The sequence below is a fragment of the Orcinus orca genome, chromosome 6, assembly GCF_937001465.1.
Source record: "Orcinus orca chromosome 6, mOrcOrc1.1, whole genome shotgun sequence".
NCBI classification, from domain to species: Eukaryota; Metazoa; Chordata; class Mammalia; order Artiodactyla; family Delphinidae; genus Orcinus; species Orcinus orca.
This window is the reverse complement of record NC_064564.1, coordinates 58,556,902-58,579,756: the sequence shown is the minus strand read 5'-3', so window position 1 is coordinate 58,579,756 and position 22,855 is coordinate 58,556,902. Positions and strand designations below refer to the sequence as shown.

The 22,855-nt window shown below is 37.8% G+C and overlaps 1 protein-coding gene and 1 long non-coding RNA gene across 2 annotated transcripts in view; one reads left to right on the top strand and one right to left on the bottom strand.

The window, feature by feature from the left end:
• LURAP1L (leucine rich adaptor protein 1 like) overlaps window positions 1-2,107 on the top strand; it is a 45,223-nt gene extending 43,116 nt beyond the window's left edge. Inside the window, exon 2 of the mRNA XM_004276132.3 lies at window positions 1,364-2,107. Coding sequence (XP_004276180.1) covers window positions 1,364-1,738 — 375 coding nt within the window. The 3' untranslated portion in view covers window positions 1,739-2,107. The remainder of the gene's footprint in view (window positions 1-1,363) is intronic.
• LOC117203768 (uncharacterized) overlaps window positions 1-22,855 on the bottom strand; it is a 399,299-nt gene that overhangs the window by 189,380 nt on the left and 187,064 nt on the right. The gene's annotated exons all lie outside the window — the stretch shown is intronic.

The window sequence follows — 22,855 nt, the reverse complement described above, 5'->3', positions numbered from 1 at the left end:
GGAATCCCTTTCAAACCATAATGAGTGTGACTAGGACCTCTGGTGGCCAAATTTGTCTCTGCCTCCCTGTCCAGGCCCTGGCATTTTTGTAGGAGCCTTATTTCTGCAGTTCCAACAAGACCAAGGGCTATCATGAGACTTCTTGCAGCCTCCCTTTCCCCACCTTCCCCAGAACAACCACACCCTTGATGTTAACATATATTCCCATTGAACTGTAGGGCCTACAAAGAAATTCTGCTTCGTGGCTGAGAAGACAGATTTCTCTGAAGTAACTTAAGACCATCAAAAACACTATACACCTAGAAAGCACTATGGGGAGTTCTAGAACCTCCCCAGAGTCTCATATCCAATTTTGATTGGGACTTCCCTAGACAAATTTGAAGGAAATAATGAGATCTACAGAAAACATCTGTACATTCATTGTGTAGAGTGGATTGGCCTCGTTTATCAGCACACTTCTGGATTCAGGGAATATTAAAACACTTTGGTTCTTCTTAAAAATAAAAGCATTATTCAGCATTATATATTTGTCAATGTAATCATAAAAAGTGCAGACCTTGGGGCTTCCCTGGTGGCACAGTGGTTGAGAGTCCGCCTGCCGGTGCAGGGGACACGGGTTCGTGCACCGGTCCGGGAAGATCCCACATGCTGTGGAGCGGCTGGGCCCGTGAGCCATGGCCACTGAGCCTGCGCGTCCAGAGCCTGTGCTCCGCAACGGGAGAGGCCACAACAGTGAGAGGCCCGCGTACTGCAAAAATAAATAAATAAATAAAAAGTGCAGACCTTTTCTGTACTCTGAACTTTTTTCTAGATTTCAGTTTCTTCATCTAAAAAATGGGGATAAAAATAATAATACCTACGGCACAGGGTTACTGTTATAATGTAATGAGTGTTAGGTTTTGTAATGGTGCTTGCCACATCATCACTCAAAAAATAGGAGCTGCTGCAATGACGATGATGATTCCTTAATTTATACATTCCTCTTCTCTCCACCTCTCAATGTCCACACACATGTTCTCAATTAACATGGATAAACTATTAATCTGGCCAGAGAGAGAACAAGATTCTTGACAGAATCTGCCATTCAATAGGTTACTTCCAGGCAGCTTGGTCAGGGTCAGGGATGCAGTTGGAGTTTTACGTGCTTTTGGCGCCTGATGGGGCTGACAGGAAGTGAGTTCTTTGATTAAGACGTCTACCATTTGTCAGCAGCTTTCAAAAAGATCCTGCACTCAAGTGAATTTGTATTTTATTCTATGGATTTAAAATCATGGACTGCAGAAGACAGAATTTAAATGCCTTTTGGGTCTTTCAAGAACACAGAGTAACTGGCAGGTCTCTCCTCTCTCCTTGTCCTCCGTAGGTTAACCTCAGAGCCACAGACGGCAGGCTCATGCGCCAGTTGCTCCTCATTAACGAGAGCATTGAGTCCATCAAGTGGATGATTGAAGAGAAAGCCACCATCACCAGCCGAGGCAGCAGTCTCAGTGGCAGCCTGTGCAGCTTACTGGAGAGTCAGAGCACCTCCTTATATGGCAGCTACAACAGCCTCCATGATGGCAGCGACGGGCTCGATGGCATCTCCGTGGGGAGCTACCTGGACACTTTGGCAGACGATGTCCCAGGCCATCAGACCCCATCAGACTTGGACCAGTTCAGTGACAACTCAGTCATAGGGGACTCACATGCACTGCACAAGCGTCCCAAATTGGATTCTGAATACTACTGCTTTGGCTAATGACCCAGTTTTTTGCATGGGATTGGTGTGCAATTAACTTGTATTTATCCTTCTTCTCCGCTGCTATATTTTTGGTGTGATTTTTTAAAAATATGACAACCTTTTAAAAAGAAGCTTATTTTGGACGGCTTGATGGTATTTCTGTTGCTCCTAGTATTTCTCACCTGGACTGATTAATCTCTGTCTCTCTTACGTCTCTATTTTTATTTATTACAGTGATTTTTCGCCCTTCTTTCACAGTGGCACAAATAAGGTAGGGGGAAAAGAATAAGCAATAATTATGTTTTTGCTTCTGTTTTCAGGGCAAGGGGTCAGGGATTACAAGATAAACTTTGCTAAATTTTACAATAAACCGAAGTCTGATAGTAACTAATTTTGTTGCTTGTATTCTTAAATGTTTCAGAGATTCATTTTCCAGAAGACACTGAGGTTTATTACTGTTTGTATGTTAGGTTGAACAAAATGCTCGGGACAAAGCTAGGCATTATTTCTAGGCCACAATGTCCTAGCGTGAAGTCAACAATACTGTTAGTCACACACTTCTCATGACAATCACTTGGAAGCCCCAACTCTGTGCAATCTGTTCAGTTAAATTTGCTGTTCATAGATCAGCATTTTGTCATCAGTGATTCTAACTCAAGCTGTAGACTAAGTCGTGTAATTATATATATGATTCTCCCAAATTTCAAAGAATAATTGAGATTAGGTATGGAGGTGATTAGAGGTTAAGGTGCCCTAAATTTAATTGTATTTTAGATTTTGTTGATGCTTACTGCATGCATTTTACAATTCTAGGATATATAAAGACATAGATGCACACAATGGATGAATGGATGGATGGATGGATGGATGGATGGATGGATGGATGGATGGATGGATGGATAGAGTGGGAAGTAGAATCACTATTCCCTTAAGAAGTCTAATAGTCTAATAGATCCTTTCATCCTGGGATGGGTAAATAATCTCTTAATTTTCTGAAATGACATCTGAAAATATCACTCGTACTGAACATTTAGTTTTGATGTAATATTATTAATCCTCTACATTTCTTTTACCTTGATGATTCCTAGTGAGTGAATCTTATTGAGATTTCAAGCTGTTCTTTGTAATGATATAGGTTTCTGCACTGAACACTTGACAATATGAATCAAAAAGTCTTTCTACTTGTAACTTTAAAATGCCTATACTCAAGAAATGATTTCCCCCAGATTTCCTTTATTATACGTATTGCATACTTGTCAAATTTGTTCTTTCCAGGTTATATATTATTCAATTTCCAATTAATATAGACCCTGTAGGTTTTTTACGGTAGTCCTTTTTTCATAAATTGCTGATAAAATCCTCATCAACAACAACCTCATGATGTCAGGATTGTCTCCGTTCTGTGTTTGAGGAAAATGAAACACGTAGAAAGTAGGTAACTGGGTCAAATCTCCCAGTAAGTGTCAAAGCTGGCACTTAAACATGAGCCTGTCTTATTCTAACAGTAAAACTTGGTACCTATAGTAGTAAAATAATAACGTATGGATGAGAATGCAAATTTAACCCCTGACAAAAATAAAGTGAGCAATCATTTTTCTTCCAAATCAGTAGGACCTACATTTTTGAATATGAGCTTTTTGAGCCCTTTCTTGAAATCACATGTCCAGTCAGTGATGTGCTTATAGGTAAATCAGGGAGTTGGCCACATGCCAGCTATTCCTCATCTATTTCCCCCTTTCTACTTTCTTTCATTTTAAACTTAGTAAAGGCTGGTGGGTTGGCTATTTTATTTGTTTGGTTTTAATCTGGAATTAAGCCAAGCAATTTGTAGCACAGTTTTTTTTTTTTACCATATTAAAATCCAAGAGCATGCATTATGATCTAGTAGATAAAACATCATTAGAACCAAGACTGAAGAATTTCAAACAGAGGGTAATGACATATGTAACTGTATGTCTATAGCACTGCAAGGAGAACATTTCCAACCAGAGAGAAGTGAGCAGACAGCAAGACTATACGAGGCTTTGAGGCTAAATTCTAACCTCTTCAAACCCTGAGATTTGTCTAGAACAAGCCAGGCACAGGAAAGATGGTTTCTGTCCTCAGATCACTGTTTCAGATTGTAAATTCAATCCGGCCAATTTCTTTCACACCCTCCTTTTACCAATCAGTTTCCCCTGCTATCTGTCCATCCTACACCCGCTATAAATTTCTTCCCTATAGGGCTTCCCTGGTGGCGCAAGTGGTTGAGAGTCCGCCTGCCGATGCAGGGGACACAGGTTCGTGCCCCAGTCTGGGAAGATCCCACATGCCGCGGACCGGCTGCGCCGTGAGCCATGGCCGCTGAGACTGCGCGTCTGGAGCCTGTGCTCCGCAATGGGAGAGGCCACAGCAGTGAGAGGCCGGCGTACCACAAAAAAAAAAAAAAAAAAAAAAAATTTCTTCCCTATACAAAGGAAATGAACAAGCATGAGTGAAATGTGTAGAACGGTTTTCATTTATGCATCTTATTTTAAGGGACCTATAATGAACATTGGAAGAACACTTGAGAACTGTTTTTTGGCTCTATAAATTTCACTGTTGTATGTGCTTTACAGCTATTCCTATTTTTTTTGTAAAAGATACCAAATATAGTCTATAATTTAGACATATGGAGTAACATATAAGCCAACAATGTTTTGATAGTTGATTTTACTAAGAGGAGGGGAATATGCAACTAAACAACACTAATTATTGACATATTCATTGGTCTCAAGAGAATGAATGCATTTTCAACTAAAAAATTCCCATAACAAATCTATGACCTGGAGCGTTTGATATTTGATCTCTGTCAGTACCACGAGGAAATGGGGTAAAAAGTTGAAATGCCTTCAAACTATTCTGCCTGCACTGAGTTGTGTTCTCCCAGAAAAATGGAATTTTCCTCAGCTGCAGTAACCTCTCCGTTTTATGGACTTGTCTGTTTTATACTGGGGAGAAGATAAGATAATTGGAGGTAAGGAATTTAGACAATTTAAAGCTATTACATTTTTGGAGTTTTGAAAATAAAGGAACTCAAAATAACCAACTTAGAAGTCTTAACTTCAAAGAAACTTCAGTATTTATACTATGTCAGCCCCAAATTGCATAGCATCAAGTTCTAGGTATTTGCCAACCTTTAGAAATGCAGTATGATCCTTTGCTGCCGGGTGAATTGTAAAGACACTTGGAGCTCCACGAATAATGTCAATCAGGCATTTTGATCCCCAATCCCATCAAAATACAATCACCACCATGATGCCCAAATAAATGGTTATTTTGAGGTCCTCATCTCATTGATATCTCAGCAGCAGTTGACACATTTGATCACTGCTTTTTTTTTTCTTCTTATTTTATTTCTTTAATTTTTGGCTGCGTTGGGTCTCTGTTGCTGCACGCGGGCTTTCTCTAAATGTGGCGAGAGACGGCTACTCTTTGTTGCAGTGCGCGGGCTTCTCATTGCAGTGGCTTCTCTTATTGCTGAGCACGGGCTCTAGGTGCACAGGCTTCAGTAGTTGTGGCTCGCGGGCTCTAGAGCACAGGTTCAGTAGTTGTGGCGCATGGGCTTGGTTGCTCCGCGGGCATGTGGGATCCTCCCGGACCAGGGCTCGAACCCGTGTCCCCTGCACTGGCAGGCGGATTCGTAACCACTACGCCACCAGGGAAGCCCCGATCACTGCTTTCTTGAAAGACTGTCTCATTTGGCTTCCAAGGCATCCCTCTCTCTTGGATTCCCTCATTCCCCACTGCCTGCTTGTTAGCATAACTCTGTTGCGGATTCTCTTCATACTCCTGACCTCCACACACAAGAGTGTCTCTTGCTTCAATTCTGGTACCACTTCTTTTCTGAAATTATTCCCCTGGGGATTTCATCCAGTTCCACAGCTTTAAATGTCATCTACATGCTGAGATTCCTCAAAGTATATCTCTAGGCTCAGTCTCTCCCCTGCACTCTAGCCTCCTGCATCTATCTGACCCCACGGCATCTCTACTTGATGTCTGATAAGCATCTCAATCTAAACATAACCAAAACTGAAATTTTGCTCTTGTTCTGTAATCTTCCCCAGTTCGGTGAAGGATGGCTCTAATTATCAAATGCTCAGCCCAAATCCTTGAAGTCATTTCTTAAGTGCTCTCTCTCACACCATATCTACCATATCCAATCTGTCATGTAAATCATATGTGTTCTACCTTAGAAATATATCCAGAATGAGCTATAGATTTTCATAGTACCCCTGTTACCACTCTAATCGAGTCAGTGTCACTTCTTCCTGGGACTATTTCAATAGCCCTGTCTTGTTTCCTGGCTTCCACCCTTACTTTCCCACAGTTAATATTCAACATAGCAAACAGTAATCTTTTAAGAAACAAGTCAGATTTTTTGCCAGCCTCTGTACCAACCCTTTAATGTACTTCCATCTCTAAGCATAAACTAACTCTTTAGCACAGACTACAAAATCCTATGCAATCTGTAATCTTTCTAACCTGTCTGACTTCATCTCATACCATTCTCCACCCTCTCTCATTGTGAGCCTCATTTACATCTTTACTATTCTTTAAAAATCTCAAAGTCTGCGCTTCCCTGGTGGCACAGTGGTTGAGAGTCCACCTGCCGATGCAGGGGACACAGGTTCATGCCCCGGTCCGGGAGGATCCCACATGCCGCGGAGCGGCTGGGCCCGTGAGCCATGGCCGCTGAGCCTGCGCGTCCGATCTCAAAGTCTATGCAAGTCCTTACCTCAGAATCTTTGCACTTCCCATTTCCTCTTTCTGAAATGTTCATCTCCTGAATGTTCTTAAGTTTTGATTCCCCAGTTCTTTTTGGTCTCCAACCAAATGGCAAGCGGACTCCTTACATAGCACACCTGGAACATGCTGCCCTTACCCTGGTTTATTTCTCCTCATATCATCACTTGATACATAATTTTTGCATGTACTCCCTGCTTCCCCACACTAGAATGTAAGGTCTTTGAGAACAAGACCTGTGTTTTGTCCACCACCATATGCTTCCAGACTCCTAGTACTCCGCGAGACACGTGCGTGCACACACACACACGCGCGCACGCACACACACACACACACACACACACACACACCAGTCAGCTCTGGGGCTGCAGTATGTATGACCAGTCCTATGAATCACCTGGATAAAGTGAGGACTCAACAAGTATTTGTCAAATGAATGAATGAATGAATGAGGGAATGGGTGACTGAGTGGCTGCATGAACAGGCAGACATATCCTTAGAGACTGCTTCCTAATCCAGGATGCTGAATGCTTCCAAAGAAAGTCATTTGGGACTTTCCTACCGAGCGCTCCATGACAGAGCCACACCCTCTAATTTTCCTCTAAAGTGTCTTATAGTAGACACAAAATAAATTTTTTTTGACTAAAGCAATTATTAGTTTTCTGAATGCCTTCTAGGTACAGGCAATAACTGTGCTAGGATCAGGTGATAAAAAATGGAGGAAGGTACCAACCATGCTCTCCAGGAACTCATTTGTGTAGCACGTTCTTTGGTAGGAAAAAATAATGGCCCACCCCCTCCATCTCCCAAAGATGTCATATCCTAATTCCTGTAACCTGTGAATGCCTTACATGGCAAAAGTGACTTTACAGATGTGATTAAGGTAAGGATCTTGAGATGGGAAGATGTCCCTAGATAAGGAAGAGGGGAAGAGCTTAATCAAAAGGGAACTGGGACTTGATGAAATAGGAAATTCTTAGCCATCTAGATTGCAAAAGACACTACAATTAGGAGATTCACTGTTGAGAAAGAGTGTTCTGGTGGGAAAACCAAGAGTGTGTCTGGACAACCTTTTTCTAATGCCTCAGAAGAATGCAAAGGTCAGAGTATTCAGTCACAGTGAGGACTCTTTGAAGAGATCAGGCATGTGACTCATGGATCCCCTCAACCATGCCAGCAGAAGCCAAAAACAGAGATGGAATTCTCTAAGAAAGGCCTGTGGAGGGGCTTCTTATCTAAGGTACTGAATTCCTGTGACATACACAGGAGACTCATAACGTCCTTGATAATTTTATACCAGCAAAACCATTGCCATCTTGGACTGAAAGGGATAGAGAAGTCAAAATGAAAGAGCTATAGGAACCCCAAAATTCCATAGGGAGGAGACAGGCTGATAAAGCTATTCAGCTGCAAATACATGTTACCCTTGGTGGAAAAGGGAGGATGGCTCCAAGGGCGGAACCTCAACCTCAGAGGGAGGAGTCACAAGCCCAGAGGACAGAGCTGACGACCACAGAGGATATTCTCAGGCCTTGACACCTAACACTCATGTCTCAGATGCATTTTAAAATTGCTTGAGAATGGTGACCCCTATTTTTCTTTCCCTTCTTTTTCCACCCTTTTGAATTGAAATGTCTCTGACTGTTATTCTATACCTGCCCCACCACTGTATTTTGGGAGCAAATAATTTGTTTCTTGAGTTTCACAGGTTTGCACATGGAGAACTGTGCCTTGGGAATGGATGATACCCAAGCCACACCCATATCTGATTTAGATGATTTAGCTGAAGAAATGTGGGACTTTTGAGGTGATGAGATGCTGTGTTGAGTTGAGGCATTTGGGAATGTTGAGATGGAGTGAATGTAATTTACATATGAGATGGACACACACTGCAGGGGGCCAGAGAGCAAACTTTGTTATGCAGTGTGATGACCCCCAACAAAGCTGTCTACCTCCTCATCTTCAAAACCTGTGAATATGTTGCTTAACTAATACAATGCCTCTACCTAAGTCTTTCTCTGCTGTAGTTCTGCGCTTGTTTTTATTACCCAAGAAGAAAGTAGATACCTCAACAAGAAAGTTCTGGGCTAAATTATAAGAGAAGGTACAATAGGATTTGGCCAGCTACCCAGAATTTTCACAAACCATGTCTTAAGACAATTCATGTGGGACCAAACTCCCATTCCTTTTGACTTCATGAATAAATATGATGAGTGCTAATAAATATGCTTGGGCTCCTAACAGCTAAAGTGACACCACTTGAAACCTCCACTCTGGGAAGAAGCCCTAAATGTCAGATCTTCCTAAGAAGCACTTAGGACACTTTGGCGGGGGGTGACTTGAACCATATTACATGAACCGGTCAGCATGTGCTCTGTAATCTCCCTACCACACTGGTAAACGGGAGATCAGCCATCTTTTAAAACTGGGTTTTTAATTTCAACAAGATAATTTTCATTTGCTTACTTCCTCAGTGACTCTTATGACTCATTCAGAGCTACCCTTCATCTTGAAGTGTTTGTCATTAGATGGCCATTTGTTTGAAGAGTGGTTGAGTTTCAAATACATTTTCTGTACTGTCAAAATGGATATTATAACAATACTTATAATTATTAGTTTCAATAAAATGCATTTGTAGCCAATAATATTGCCTCCGTTTCTCCATATTTTAAACACCACCTGAACCACAGCCAAAAAATTTTAAAAAAATCTCTAAAATATTTTTAGCTTTTTGTCTTGCTCATATAAGAGCTTATAATCTAAGGAGGAATGAAGACAATTACAATACAGTAATGACAGTTGCTGAATAAGAAGCATGCTCTAACGTGGAAAGTGGTATTGTTGAATTAATGTAAAATCTGTAAAATATATCCTTGGGAAATATCAAAAGTATTATTTTAGGGAGATTTATTTTATTCGTTTTCTCATTACAAAGGGAGACATAGTATAATTCAATTATCTGTGCATAAATCTTTCCACTATTAAATCGTGTTTAATCTTGGACCATTTTCCAAGAGAACTATTTAAGATAATGCTAATAAATTGGTGGTTTGGAGTTTGTCAATAGATTCCTTGCTAACACAGCATCTATTTGTTACTTGTTCCAAGGGGATAGGTTTATTTAACAGAATCAGAATAAAAACTAAAGAGAATGAGAATACCTATTTCCATGATTACTACCAGATGCTGAATACCAGAAACTGCATCTTATGGAATTGAGAATATTCTTCTGCTGAGGGCTGTCTAATGACCATGGGTACAGTAGCAAATCCATGCTATTTCGAACCCAGCTAAATCTCTAAATAAATTACTGAAGTTCATTCAAATAGTAATGGTCAGATCTAAGATTCTAACTTAAGCATTACAGACTCCAAAACTTACAGCATGCAGATTATAGCACAAAAATATTATGCTTAACTCAAAGTACCTCTTCTTGGCCTGAGATGTACCAAAATAAGATTTGTTTGCATATAGTTATATTTATAGCTAACATGTATTGTTATGGTCCAATATCATGCTATCTATGTTTTCCAAAGCAGAAGAAGGATTTCTCAGAGTAAATATGGAAATATAATAGTGGTATGAAGCAAGGAGAGAAAAGGAATTAGAATTAGATTTGCACAGGGTTTTAATTCCTTGCACAGCAGGATATAGTTTCTGTTTGGATTTGGCTGACTGGTACATCCATCTCACACTATTTCTAGGCAACCACAGTTACCATTGCTTAAATGTTTAGCAGAGCATTCCCATAAATGCTAAACAACACTCTTTCAAATCTTGTCACCTGTTATTCTGGATTATTGTGTAGCATGCTTAACCTAAGGCCTGGCCAAGCCAAACCAGAGCCAGTGCTGGGATCCTATGTCATCCACCTGTATTTATGAGTGCTAGTTAAATCCAAACATTGCCTCAAGTTGGCATTCCTTCAAGTCATTAACATCATGCCTGTTTGTCTGACGTGGGAGAAAGAATTGTCAAAGCCTGTGTTATTTCACTCTTTACTAATGAGGGATCGTGTACCAATAAAGAAATGCTTCATTCTTGATGTTTTTAGATTATTCTCAGAGTAATTTACTACAATTATTTTTACATCAGCCAAATCCACCTATAAATCAAACATGGTTTTAGCTATTAACTCTGCATTTTTCCCCTCTCATGCAAAGGAATATACGTGAGAAGTCAGGAGACCTCCTACTCCTTAATAGCTGATGCATTCCAGCTCCTTATCACTTTCCCTCCCCTCAAAGCATTATCTTTGTGTTTTTTAATTGAAGATTCTTTGCAAATTTACTAGTGATGACTCTCAAACCATCTGAAAATTTTGTCCCTCACAAAAAACGAACTGAGGTGACTATATTCTTCTGGACCCTCAAAGATCTGATATTTTTTTTAATTCAGAGATTATATGATGATGGATCTTGAAGGGCTGCTAGAGGGCATGAAGAATAATCTATCATTTTGCAAATAAGAAAAATGAAGCATTCTTGGGTAGCTTGTACCACATGACAGACAGTGTGGCCAAGTTGTCTTTCTGAATTATGTTTTAGAAAATGATCTGATCTACACTTGCTGCAAAGAATGAATGGCTTAAGGTTTTTTGAGGCAAAACAAATAAAAATAATGAATTCTACTTAAAACATGAATAATGTAATACAAAAGGGGAAAAGAAAGACATTTAAGAAGCAAAATGGCACAGTCACTAACCTACAATTAAGGAGTGGTATAAAGTGTAAAGACTCTGGTTTCAGAGTGTTTTCCTTCTGCCAATTACTAGATGTATGAACTTTGAAATAACTAACTTTACTTCTCTGTGCTTCAGTTTTCTCATTTGTAAAATGGGCATAATGAAATCTGCCTCAGAATTGTTTGGAAAGGGCTTGAAATATGACCTAGCGCACAGAAATGCTTGATAAATTATGTTATTACCATTACAATAACTAGTTAAGAAAAGGAATATGTTTATAATGAAGAAAGAAGAAATTAAGGATGACCTATTAATGGGCATATAATATAGGTACATATACTGTTGTATGACCAATCCAATAATCATTCCCAACTAACTTCTCTAATGACGACCCCTCCTGCAGAAGTTAAATAACCACCCTTGTAGCTAGGCATGGCCATGGGACAAAATTTTGGCCAATAAGTTGTGAGCAGAAATCTGACAAGTGTTTCTAGAAACCCTTTTGCTGACTTTCAGTTGTTTATATAAACCATTCCTGAACTCAGAACATTTTGAGCTTCTCATATCCTTATTTCCTATGGCAATTGTAAAACTCTTGCAAGAAAATGCATTAAAAGTGCAACTTGCATGTTAGGACTGTTAACACAAAATGCCAGCAGTGAATTAGACAAACTGAACACAGTTGTTTTTCTTTTGTCCTCAGGGTCACAGTAATACAGCTAATAATTCTGTTGTTTTTTTTTTTTTTTTAAAGCAAAACAAGCTTTTGCCTTTATAATACATGCTTTAGAGTAAGAGTCAAGTCTTCAGAATGATGGAAAGGTGCTAAATTCAGATTCTGCTTTTTTTTAAATTTAGTTTTTGGAAACCAATCAAGGTACACAGAGAATTATTTAGACATCAATATTTTCTGAAACATTGTTAATTTGCTGTCTCAAATTTCACTTGGAGCTATGTTTAAAAAACTGGAAAAGGAATATTTATATGTCACTTTTTTTCTTTTAGCTCCCTTACAGATTTAGTAACAGAAAACTCATGATTTACTTTGGTAGATTTATTATAGAATGAAAAACAAAGCCAATATAAATACGAATAGAGTTTAAAATGTAACTATACCTGACCCACTTTTCCTACTAGGTTTGTCCTATCAATCAATGAGAAAACAATCGTTGGCAAAATGATGGCTGGTGATACCATTTAGAGTCACATGTACTACTTATCATAGAGTACATTTTAATTCAGTGGGAGTTCAATGATTTATTTTTTAAAAATCTATCATGAATCTACATTCTTCCACATGTTTACTATGTATAGAACTTTGGAACATTAAAATTCTTGTGGATTTTCACATTTTTGTGGAGGCTTGTGTTCCTAAGAAGGAAAGTCTATCCTATTTCACATTATACTTAGATTCCCTTTGAAGAAGTAACTATAAAACACTTTTTATGTATAACTTCCCTTTAGTCATAGTTATTCTATAGTTATATACTCTTAACATATTCCATCTAAGAGCTTTCTATTGCAGAATAATTCCCTTACCTTAGCATTCATACCTACAGTTTTATCTGCCCATGTTAGCTTTGCAATGTAAGAGCACTCTTCCTTCCCAATGGGAGGAGTAAAAAGACGAGAACTATCATAAAGATCTAAGGGATAAACCAGATAATAGCATCATCACTGAAGATTTTCTTAATAATCAAAGCCAATAATAAAAATCTGTAAAACCACAAATCATGCTCAACAGCCAAAGTCAAAGGACCAGAGAGTTAATCACAAAAAAACCACGTTAGAGAGCAAATCAGGATACAAAGCTAAAAGTGTTAAATCTTGGTAAAGGAAACCAGGGAAAGAAGTTAGAGTTCAAACGGGGAAAAGGAGTAAACTCTCATTCGCTATGCAAAACACTGCGCAGTTCTAAAGACCAGTAAAAGCATGGCTCATGAGTGAGTCAAACTAGATAAATGAAGCAGGGAAAGGCCACACCCACTATTCTCACCTTGAACACTGGTCTGCCTATTCTCTGAGTATACCTTGAGAATACTATATCCATGTCTTTGCTTTTCCTTCCCCATGCTCAAGAATGCCTTTCTCTTTGTTCTCTGTCCATCCAAATCCATTCATCTTTGCAGATCTACCTTCTCCAGGTAGCAGTCAGCTTTACTGCAGTATTTACTGACTGTACCACATGCTTTGGAACTTAAGAATTTGCTATAATATGATGTGAGTATATGTGTATATGAGCGTATATATGTATATGTAATTTGATGGTAGAACCATAAATTTTTAGCTCCTCATTGCCTATGTTACATATTTCATAATATTCATTCTCAGTATATGTTCAACAGATATTTCTAGAATTAGTTGAATTTTTATTTGTAAGCCCTACCAAATAAATAAAATTTCAGTCATTAAAATCAGTAGAAAAATTATTCATACCATCAACATATTACCGTTATTTAAATTTTCTTCAATAAATGGTTAAAAAAAACGTGAGAAGAGAAATAAAAGGTATCAAAGAAAGAAACAATGGTAAGTTTTATAAACACTAAATTTAAATTCAGAACAGATTCAAAATCAAAATGGATTAAAGACTTAAATTTAAGACCTGAAATCATAAAACTTCTAGAAGAAAACATAGGGAGTAAGTTCTTTAACATCTGTCTTAGTAATACTTTTTTGCCTATATCTCACCAGGCAAGGGAAACAAAAGCAAAAATATTGGACTATATCAAACTAAAAAGCTTTTCCACAGCAAAGAAAACTATCAGCAAAATCAAATGGCCACCTACTGATGGGAGAAGATATTTGCAAACTATATATCTGCTAAGGGGTTAGTATCCAAAATACACAAAGAATGCATACAACTCAACATCAAAAAAACGCTATTAGAAAGTGGAAGAGGGGGCTTCCCTGGTGGCACAGTGGTTGAGAGTCCGCCTGCCAATGCAGGGGACACGGGTTCGTGCCCTGCTCCGGGAGGATCCCACATGCCGCGGAGCAGCTAGGCCCGTGAGCAATGGCCACTGGGCCTGCGCGTCCGGAGCCTGTGCTCCGCAACGGGAGAGGCCACAACAGTGAGAGGTCCGCGTACCACAAAAAAAAAAAAAAAAAACAAAAACAAAAATGGAAGAGGATCTGAAGAGAAATGTTCCCAAAGAAGACATACAGATGGACAACAGGCACATGAAAAGATATTCAACATCACTAATCATCAGGGAAATGCAAATCAAAACCACAATGAGATATCACCTCACATCTGTCAGAATGACTATTATCAAAAAGACAGCAAATAACAAGTGTTGGTGAGGATGTGGAGAAAAGAGCAGCCTCTTGAACTACTGTTAGAAATGTAAATTGGTGCAGCCACTATGGAAAATAATATGGAGATTCTTCAAACAATTAAAAATAGAACTACCATATGGTCTAGCAATTCTACTCCTGGGTATTTAATTGAAGAAAACAAAAACACTAACTAGAAAAGATATACGCACCCTATGTTCACTGCATCATTATTTACAATAGCCAAGATAGGGAAGCAGCCCAAGTGCCCATCAATAGATGAATGGATAAAGAAGATGTCATATATTTATACGATGGAATATTAGCCATAAAAAGAATGAAATCTTACCACTTATGACAACATGGACAGACCTAGAGGGCATTATGCTAAGTGAATAAGTGAGAGAAAGACAAATACTGTATGATTTTACTTATACATGGAATCTAAAAAACAAAACAAATGAACAAACGTAACAAACCAGAAACAGAGTTATAGATACAGAGAACAAATAGGTGGTTCCAAAGGGGAAGGGGGTAGGGGGAGGGAAGAAATAGGTCAAGGAGATTAAGAAATACAAACTTCCAAGTTGCAAAATAAATGAGTCATGGGTATGAAATGTACAGTGTGGAGAATATAGTCAATAACTATGTCATATCTTTGTATGGTGACATATAGTAACTAGACTTTTCATAGTGATCATTTTGAAATGTACAGAAATATAAAATCACATTGTTTTGTAACAGGAACTAACACAGTATTGTAGGTCAATTATATTTCAAAAGCAAATAAACTAGCAGATAAAGAGATCAGATTTGTGGTTACCAGGGGTCAGGGGCTGAGGGAGGGGGAATCAGATGAAGGCAGTCAAAAGGTACAAACTTTCAGTTATAAGTCAAGTACTGGGGTGTAATGTACCATATGACAAATATAATTAAATGTGGTTTATGTTATACCTGAAAGCTGTTAAGAGAGTAAATCCTAAGAGTTCTCATCACAAGAAAAAAATTTTTTCTATTTCTTTTATTTTGTATCTATATGAGATGATGGATGTTCACTAAAGTTACTGTGATAACCATTTCATGATGTTGGTATGTCATTATGCTGTACATGTTAAACTTATACAGTGATTTATGTCAATTATATCCAAAAAAAACTGGAAGAAAGAACTATGAAAACAGAAATAAAAGGTATAAAAGAGGGCTTCCCTGGTGGCGCAGTGGTTGGGAGTCCGCCTGCCAGTGCAGGGGACACGGGTTCGTGCCCTGGTCCGGGAGGATCCCACGTGCTGCAGAGCGGCTGGGCCCGTGGGCCATGGCCGCTGGGCCTGTGCGTCCGGAGCCTGTGCTCTGCGGCGGGAGAGGCCACAGCAGTGAGAGGCCCGCGTACCGCAAAAAAAAAAAAAAAAAAAAAAAAAAAAAGGTATAAAAGAAACAATGGGAAGTTACATAATATTGTGATTAGAAAAGCCAAAACTATCAAATAAAATTTTTAATTAATAAATAAGTTAATAAAATGAATGACTAGATCAATAATATTTAAATATATCATTTTGTTATATGCCAGAGTCATTTGAGAGATGTGCAAGGAGATATCCTTCACAATAAAAACATATAAAGTAATTAACAGTAATTCTAATGAGAAATTATTTGACCTACTGAAAAAACTATGAACCTTTCAGAAAGACAATATAAAAGTTGAAAGAATGTAGACATATTATAAATGTGTAAATTTTTTCCAATTAATTTGTGTTTATGGAACTAAATAAGCAGGTGATATAGACTGCTGTAGAAGAAAAAAACAAACAGGATAAGAATTAAATCAAGTAGGGAAGAATAGGCAAAAATATGAGAGAATATATTCAGCCAGGAAGAAATTCCCTATCAGATAATAAACCTCTTTGGATCTATAATAATTAAAACAGTGTATTGCTGGTACCGAAAATATATATATATTCTGGAAAATAGATAAAATTACACATAAAGATTTAATATTTACAAAAAGAAGCATCTGAAAATAACGGGAAAATAGTTTATTTAGTCAGTAACACTGAGATAACATGTTAGGAATTTGAGGACAAAAATCTCTTTTAGAGCTACAACTTACAGTATAAACCAAATTAATCCCATGTGCATTAGAGTGTCAGTTTTTAAAATAACCATAAGACAGCTAGAGAATAAAACATTTTAAATTTCAAACATATTGGATAAAAATCAGATATTAAAAAAATTTAAAATGTATATGTAAAAGGTTACAACTCTGAAATTTAGAAAAAAGACAGACTGAGAAAACTAATTGCAGCAAATAGAATAAAAAGAATATAACTACAGAAAGTAGCTCTATTGGGAAGCTCTTATCAATTATTTATTATTGTCTGGTGCTTGTGATCTTTATGATTCATTTGAAATTATTTCAAATGAAATTATTCTATAAAGCAAGACTAATTGAAAATTCCACAGTTCCAGAAAAACTAGATAAGATAACCAGTTATTATTGAAACATAAGATTTATGCTTTCTTTCATGCTCTGAGATTGTCACAAAAGAGTATCTTATCTCTAGCCATGAAAAGACTTTTAAAAACACTAGTCAAAAGCTATCAGCACTAAGAATTATTTTTCTATCTGCACTAAGAATGATTGAATCTTTTTAACTTAGTGCCAAACACACTGTAGATACTCAGTAAGTACATATTATATGATTTATACCATAAAAATATCCCACTTACAAATCATTTTCCAGAAAGCCTTTTGAAGTTGTTTGGTTAGTTTAAAAACAAGTTTATAATTTGATTTTGTATAATATGACTTTGTAATTTGTAATAATAATGCTTTTTTACACCTTAGATTGGCACAATTACCATTTCGATTTGTACATTATTCATGTGTGGCTCTGCTTGGTTTCAGAATTAAACTCTAAGTTAAGTGGCTCTCACTGAAACTGCACTCAGGAGAGAATGCCTACGTCCAGCTGTTTATGCTTGCTTTCTTTTTTTCTTCTCTTAACTTACCAAGTTAACTGCCATTTTAGTCTAAATCAAATTCTCACAAAAGAACTGAAAACCTCCTTTTAACCCCAAGAGTCTAGTAGAATTCCTTGAACTTGTGAAGAGAAAAATATGCTTATATACAAATAAAAGAAACGATAGGAAGATGATTTCTGTGTGGTTTTATGAACTAAAATATTATCCTATTTTAAGATTTCTGACAAAACATACGATATACAACTAATCTATACTGGGTCAACACTCACACCTTTGGAAGAACAGCAAGAGAATGTGGGAAGATGAGAAACAGTTTTTGTGAAAACAAATCTAATCTTTCAAGTGGTCATTCACTCAACAAACACATTTATGATGTGCTCTAACTGAGGTGGGTGCTATGTTGGAGGTTAAGCTAACAAGGAAAAGGTATAATTTGATTCTGAACAGTTCACAGTCACACAACAATGATAAGGTATGATGAGTGCTGTAAGAATGTGACAGAAATCACAATAATAAAAAACACAGGTATCTGTCTTTCTCTCCACCTTCTAAGGATTATCATTTGTAAGTAAGGCCTGATTACATGGCTATTGTTTTTCTAAGAAGAGTCATGGCTGGAGCGGCAACACTGGTGAGCCCAAGGAGGCACTGACTAGCTTTGAGGTTAAGATACAAGTATCTGGGAAAAAAAATTTAAGAATTGGTGAGAAGACTGGAGGACTGGTGACAATGATGGAAGGGAGACACTAGAGAACAACAGTCAACTTGCGATGCAACAGAGAATTAGAGAAAAACTAAGAAAGGAAGAAGCTGTCATAAAGGGTAGATCATTAATTGGTAAAGAAAGAGGAAATCTATTTTAGGAAGTACTACTGGGTTCTATGTGGTGCAGCTGTTACGTAGCTAGTCAGACATAAGCAGGTCCTGCCCCATCCTGGATGGGTTATCCCCCACTTGGACACGTGATCAGAACACACCCAGAGATTCTCCCTCTTGTGGTCAAGGACCACTGCTAGATTTCCAGCCATATGAGGACCAAGCAAGATAAAACTGCCAGCACAGGTTGATGCAGGCACACCAAGACCTACAAGGTGACTCAAGGTAACCTGGGGTTCATTATGCCATATTTGTAATAAATTAGCATTGTGGCTTTTGCTTTCCCCACACCCATCCCTACAGGTTTCACTTGGCTGCTTATGTGTTAGCACCTGTGCACTAGAAGAAACGTTACATAACCTAAGCTGTCCATCAACTTGTCAGTCAAATGATGCAAGACACAGGGAGGGACCGCCACTCTAAAAAACCCAACCCTACCCCACTGCAGGGCTGCTTCTGGTTTCCAGACAGCCTGCTCTCATCCTTTCTCCAGAGTGTAGTTACACTTCTGCTTAATAAAACTCTTGCTACTTAAAACTACTCTCTGCCTCTCAACTGAACTCTTTCCCTTGAGAGGGCAAGAACCAAGGAAATTGTCATTCTGTCAGTAACACAATTCCTCCTCTGTGATATCAAAACTCTTTCCATAACAATGAAGGTTACTCTTCAATCCTTTTTTAGAAGGATTTTTTAGAAGGATTTGAGTGCTTCTCCGGGAGCATCTACATTTGAGATTGGACCTAAGGTTAGCTGAGTAGTTCAAGATGGCCTACAGCATTTGCTTGGAAGTTATGGGATAAGAGAAGAAAAAGCCACCCTATTCTGAAAATAGATGAGTGATGTATGGAAAAGACTTCATAAATGTAGTCTTTGAACAAAAACTTAAAGATGTCAAAAAAGGAGAACATGTGTAAAGGAAGGCTGATGAATTTCCAGTTTAAATGTAATGGGTGAAATTTGGGAAATCAGACATGACAAGACTAATGATGGCATGCAATAGGCAGTAAATAACATCATCTAAATTTCAGTACCTAAAAAAGCAGGAACCACTGTATTCTGATAAGAATCTCTAGATTTAATAGCCAGATTAAAGGAAATCTATGAAGAGCACGTTAAGGCACATGAAAGTGAAGTCACCCAAAACCAGGATATGGACAGTCTATAAAACAAAAGGCCAGGTTTCTCTAAAACAAAAGAAAGAAAGAGGGAGAACTGTCAAAGAAAAAAAAAAAAGATTTAAGAAAAATAAGAGTCAAATACAATAGATGGACCTTGTTAAAGCTAAGTTGACACAAACCAATGGGAAAAAAAGTTTTATTTGAGAAAATTAAGGAAATTTGCATGTGAGAGAATATGAAAAATTAATGATAATTCTTTTAGATGTAAACAAATATATTTTAAAAATTCTTCATCAGAAGTACTTACGAATGAAATGGCATGGTGACTACATTTACAATAGTTAAAAGTGTAGGAGGCTAACTACTTCGTGATACATGTAAATCAAATCATTATGCTGTATATCTCAAAGTTATATAGTGCTGATGTCAATTATATCTCAATAAAACTGGGAGAAAAAATGTAGAAGGCAGAAATAGATTAAAAATTAGATACTGTGATCTAATTTTGAAATTAGGTGATGGGTACATGGATGCTCATTAAATACTCTTTACCTTTTATACAGTTTTCAAATTTTTCATAATAAAAAGTAAAAAATAAAGTAAATATAGTAGAAGAAAGGTTTCTCTGCTCTTTTTTAACTCTCTAGAATCACAGTTCCAGAACTTCCTCTTTTTTTTTTAATATTTTGTATTTCTCTGCTAATATTGTGCACCATCACATTCACTATGAACATATGATCCTTTATATCTTTGATTACCAACGGAATTGCTGATTTAAAATTCTTGTTTGACAGGTGCCACATCTGGGTTATCTGTTGATTGGTCTCCACCATTTTGGTTTATTTCTCTTGAGAATGGGTCACATTTTCTAATTCTTTGTATGTCAGATAATTTTGAATTTTATGTTAGGCTTTGTCAACATTAAATTGTAGAGATTCTAGATTCTGTTATAGTCTTCTGAATAATCCATTTGTTAATTTTAGTAACCACAATTTATTTGGATTCAAAAAGTAAATTTTGTTTTCTGAGTTGCTCATATCTTATGTCAGCCTTTTATCATTAGCTGGATTTTGTCCTGTGCCAGACAAAAACATGGGCATAGTTTTACATGGTACTTGGGAATCCTCCTCTCCAACTCTCTCCTTTATAGGATCCTCCCTCAAATTTTAGTGACTTTGGTTGCACTGAACTCTGTATTCTGGTTTTTCAGTACTCAAAGCCTTCACGGTTCTTATTAGAGTATTAGTCACCTCACAAATAATCAATTTCAGCCAGTATTCAGGCTAAAAGTCATTAAAATGGAAAAAAATATCTCTTTGTTGACATTCCCTTCTTCTAAAGGTCAAATTACCTCTAAAGTCTACCTATTTTTATTTCCTGTCCAGGGCTTCCCATCATTTAAAAAAAAAAAATGTATGGGCTTCCCTGGTGGCGCAGAGGTTGAGAGTCCACCTGCCGATGTAGGGGACATGGGTTCGTGCCCCGGTCTGGGAGGACCCCACATGCCACGGAGCGGCTGGGCCCATGAGCCATGGCCTCTGAGCCTGCGCGTCCGGTGCCTGTGCTCTGCAATGGGAGAGGCCACAACAGTGAGAGGCCTGCGTACCGCAAAAAAAAAAAAAAAAAAAAAATGTATTCATTGATTGCTGTTATCCATGGGAGAGTTGGATTTGCTTGGAGCTTTACTAGGCATACTACACACACACAGACATACACGCGCATGCACACGCACATATGCACACACACATTATTACTTAAGGCTGAAGTCAAGTAGTGTGATTATAAGAATATTAAAAGGAGTCCTTCCCACCAGGAAGCTTGCACAAGCTTCTTAGACAGCCTCATCCACCAGAGGGGAAGAGCAGAAGCAAGAAGAACTACAATCCTGCAGCCTGTGGAACAAAATCCACATTCACAGAAAGACAAAATGAAAAGGCAGAGGACCATGTACCAGATGAAGGAACAAGATAAAACCCCAGAAAAACAATTAAACGAAGTGGAGATAGGCAACCTTCCAGAAAAAGAATTCAGAATAATGATAGTGAAAATGATCCAGGACCTCGGGAAAAAAACAGAGGCAAAGATCGAGAAGATGCAAGAAATGTTTAACAAAGACTTAGAAGAATTAAAGAGCAAACACCTATAAGAATTAAACAACAAACAGAGATCAACAATACAATAAATGAAATGAAAACTACACTAGAAGGAATCAATAGCAGAACAACTGAAGAAGAAGAACGGATAAGTGACCTTGAAGACAGAATGGTGGAATTCACTGCCACAGAACAGAATAAAGAAAATAAGAATGAAAAGAAATAAAGACAGCCTAAGAGACCTCTGGGACAGCATTAAATGCAACAACATTCACATTATAGAGGTCCCAGGAGGAGAAGAGAGAGAGAAAGGACCCGAGAAAATATTTGAAGAGGTTACAGTCGAAAACTTCCCTAACACGGGAAAGGAAATAGCCACCCAAGTCCAGGAAGCACAGAGAGTCCCAGGCAGGATAAACCCGAGGAGAAACATGCCAAGACCCATAGTAATCAAACCGACAAAAATTAAGGACAAAGAAAAATTATTAAAAGCAACAAGGGAAAAATGATAAATAACACACAAGGGAACTCCCATAAGGTTAACAGTTGATTTCTTAGCAGAAACTCTACAAGCCAGAAGGGAGTGGCACGATATATTTAAAGTGACGAAAGGGAAGAACGTACAACCAAGATTACTCTACTCGGCAAGGATCTCATTCAGATTTGACGGAGAAATAAAAAGCTTTACAGACAAGCAAAAGCTAACAGAATTCAGCACCAGCAAACCAGCTCTACAACAAATGCTAAAGGAACCACTCTAAGTGGGAAACACAAGAGAAGCAAAGGACCTGCCAAAAAACCCAAAACAATTAAGAAAATGGTAATAGGAATATACATAATGATAATTACCTTAAAGGTGAATGGACTAAATGCTCCAGCCAAAAGACACAGGCTCGCTGAATGGATACAAAAACAAGACCCATATATATGCTGTCTATAAGAGACCCACTTCAGACCTAGGGACATATACAGATAGAAAGTGAGGGGATGGAAAAAGATATTTCATGCAAATGGAAATAAAACGAAAACTGGAGTAGCAATACTCATATTAGATAAAATAGACTTTTAAATAAATAATGTTACAAGAGACAAGGAAGGACACTACATAATGATCAAGGGATCAATCCAAGAAGATATAAAAATTGTAAATATTTATGCACCCAACATAGGAGCACCGCAATACATAAGGTAAATGCTAACAGCTATAAAAGAGGAAATTGACAGTAACACAATAATAGTGGGGGACTTTAACACCTCACTTATACCAATGGACAGATCATCCAGACAGAAAATTAATAAGGAAACACAAGCTTTAAATGACACAACAGACCAGATAAATTTA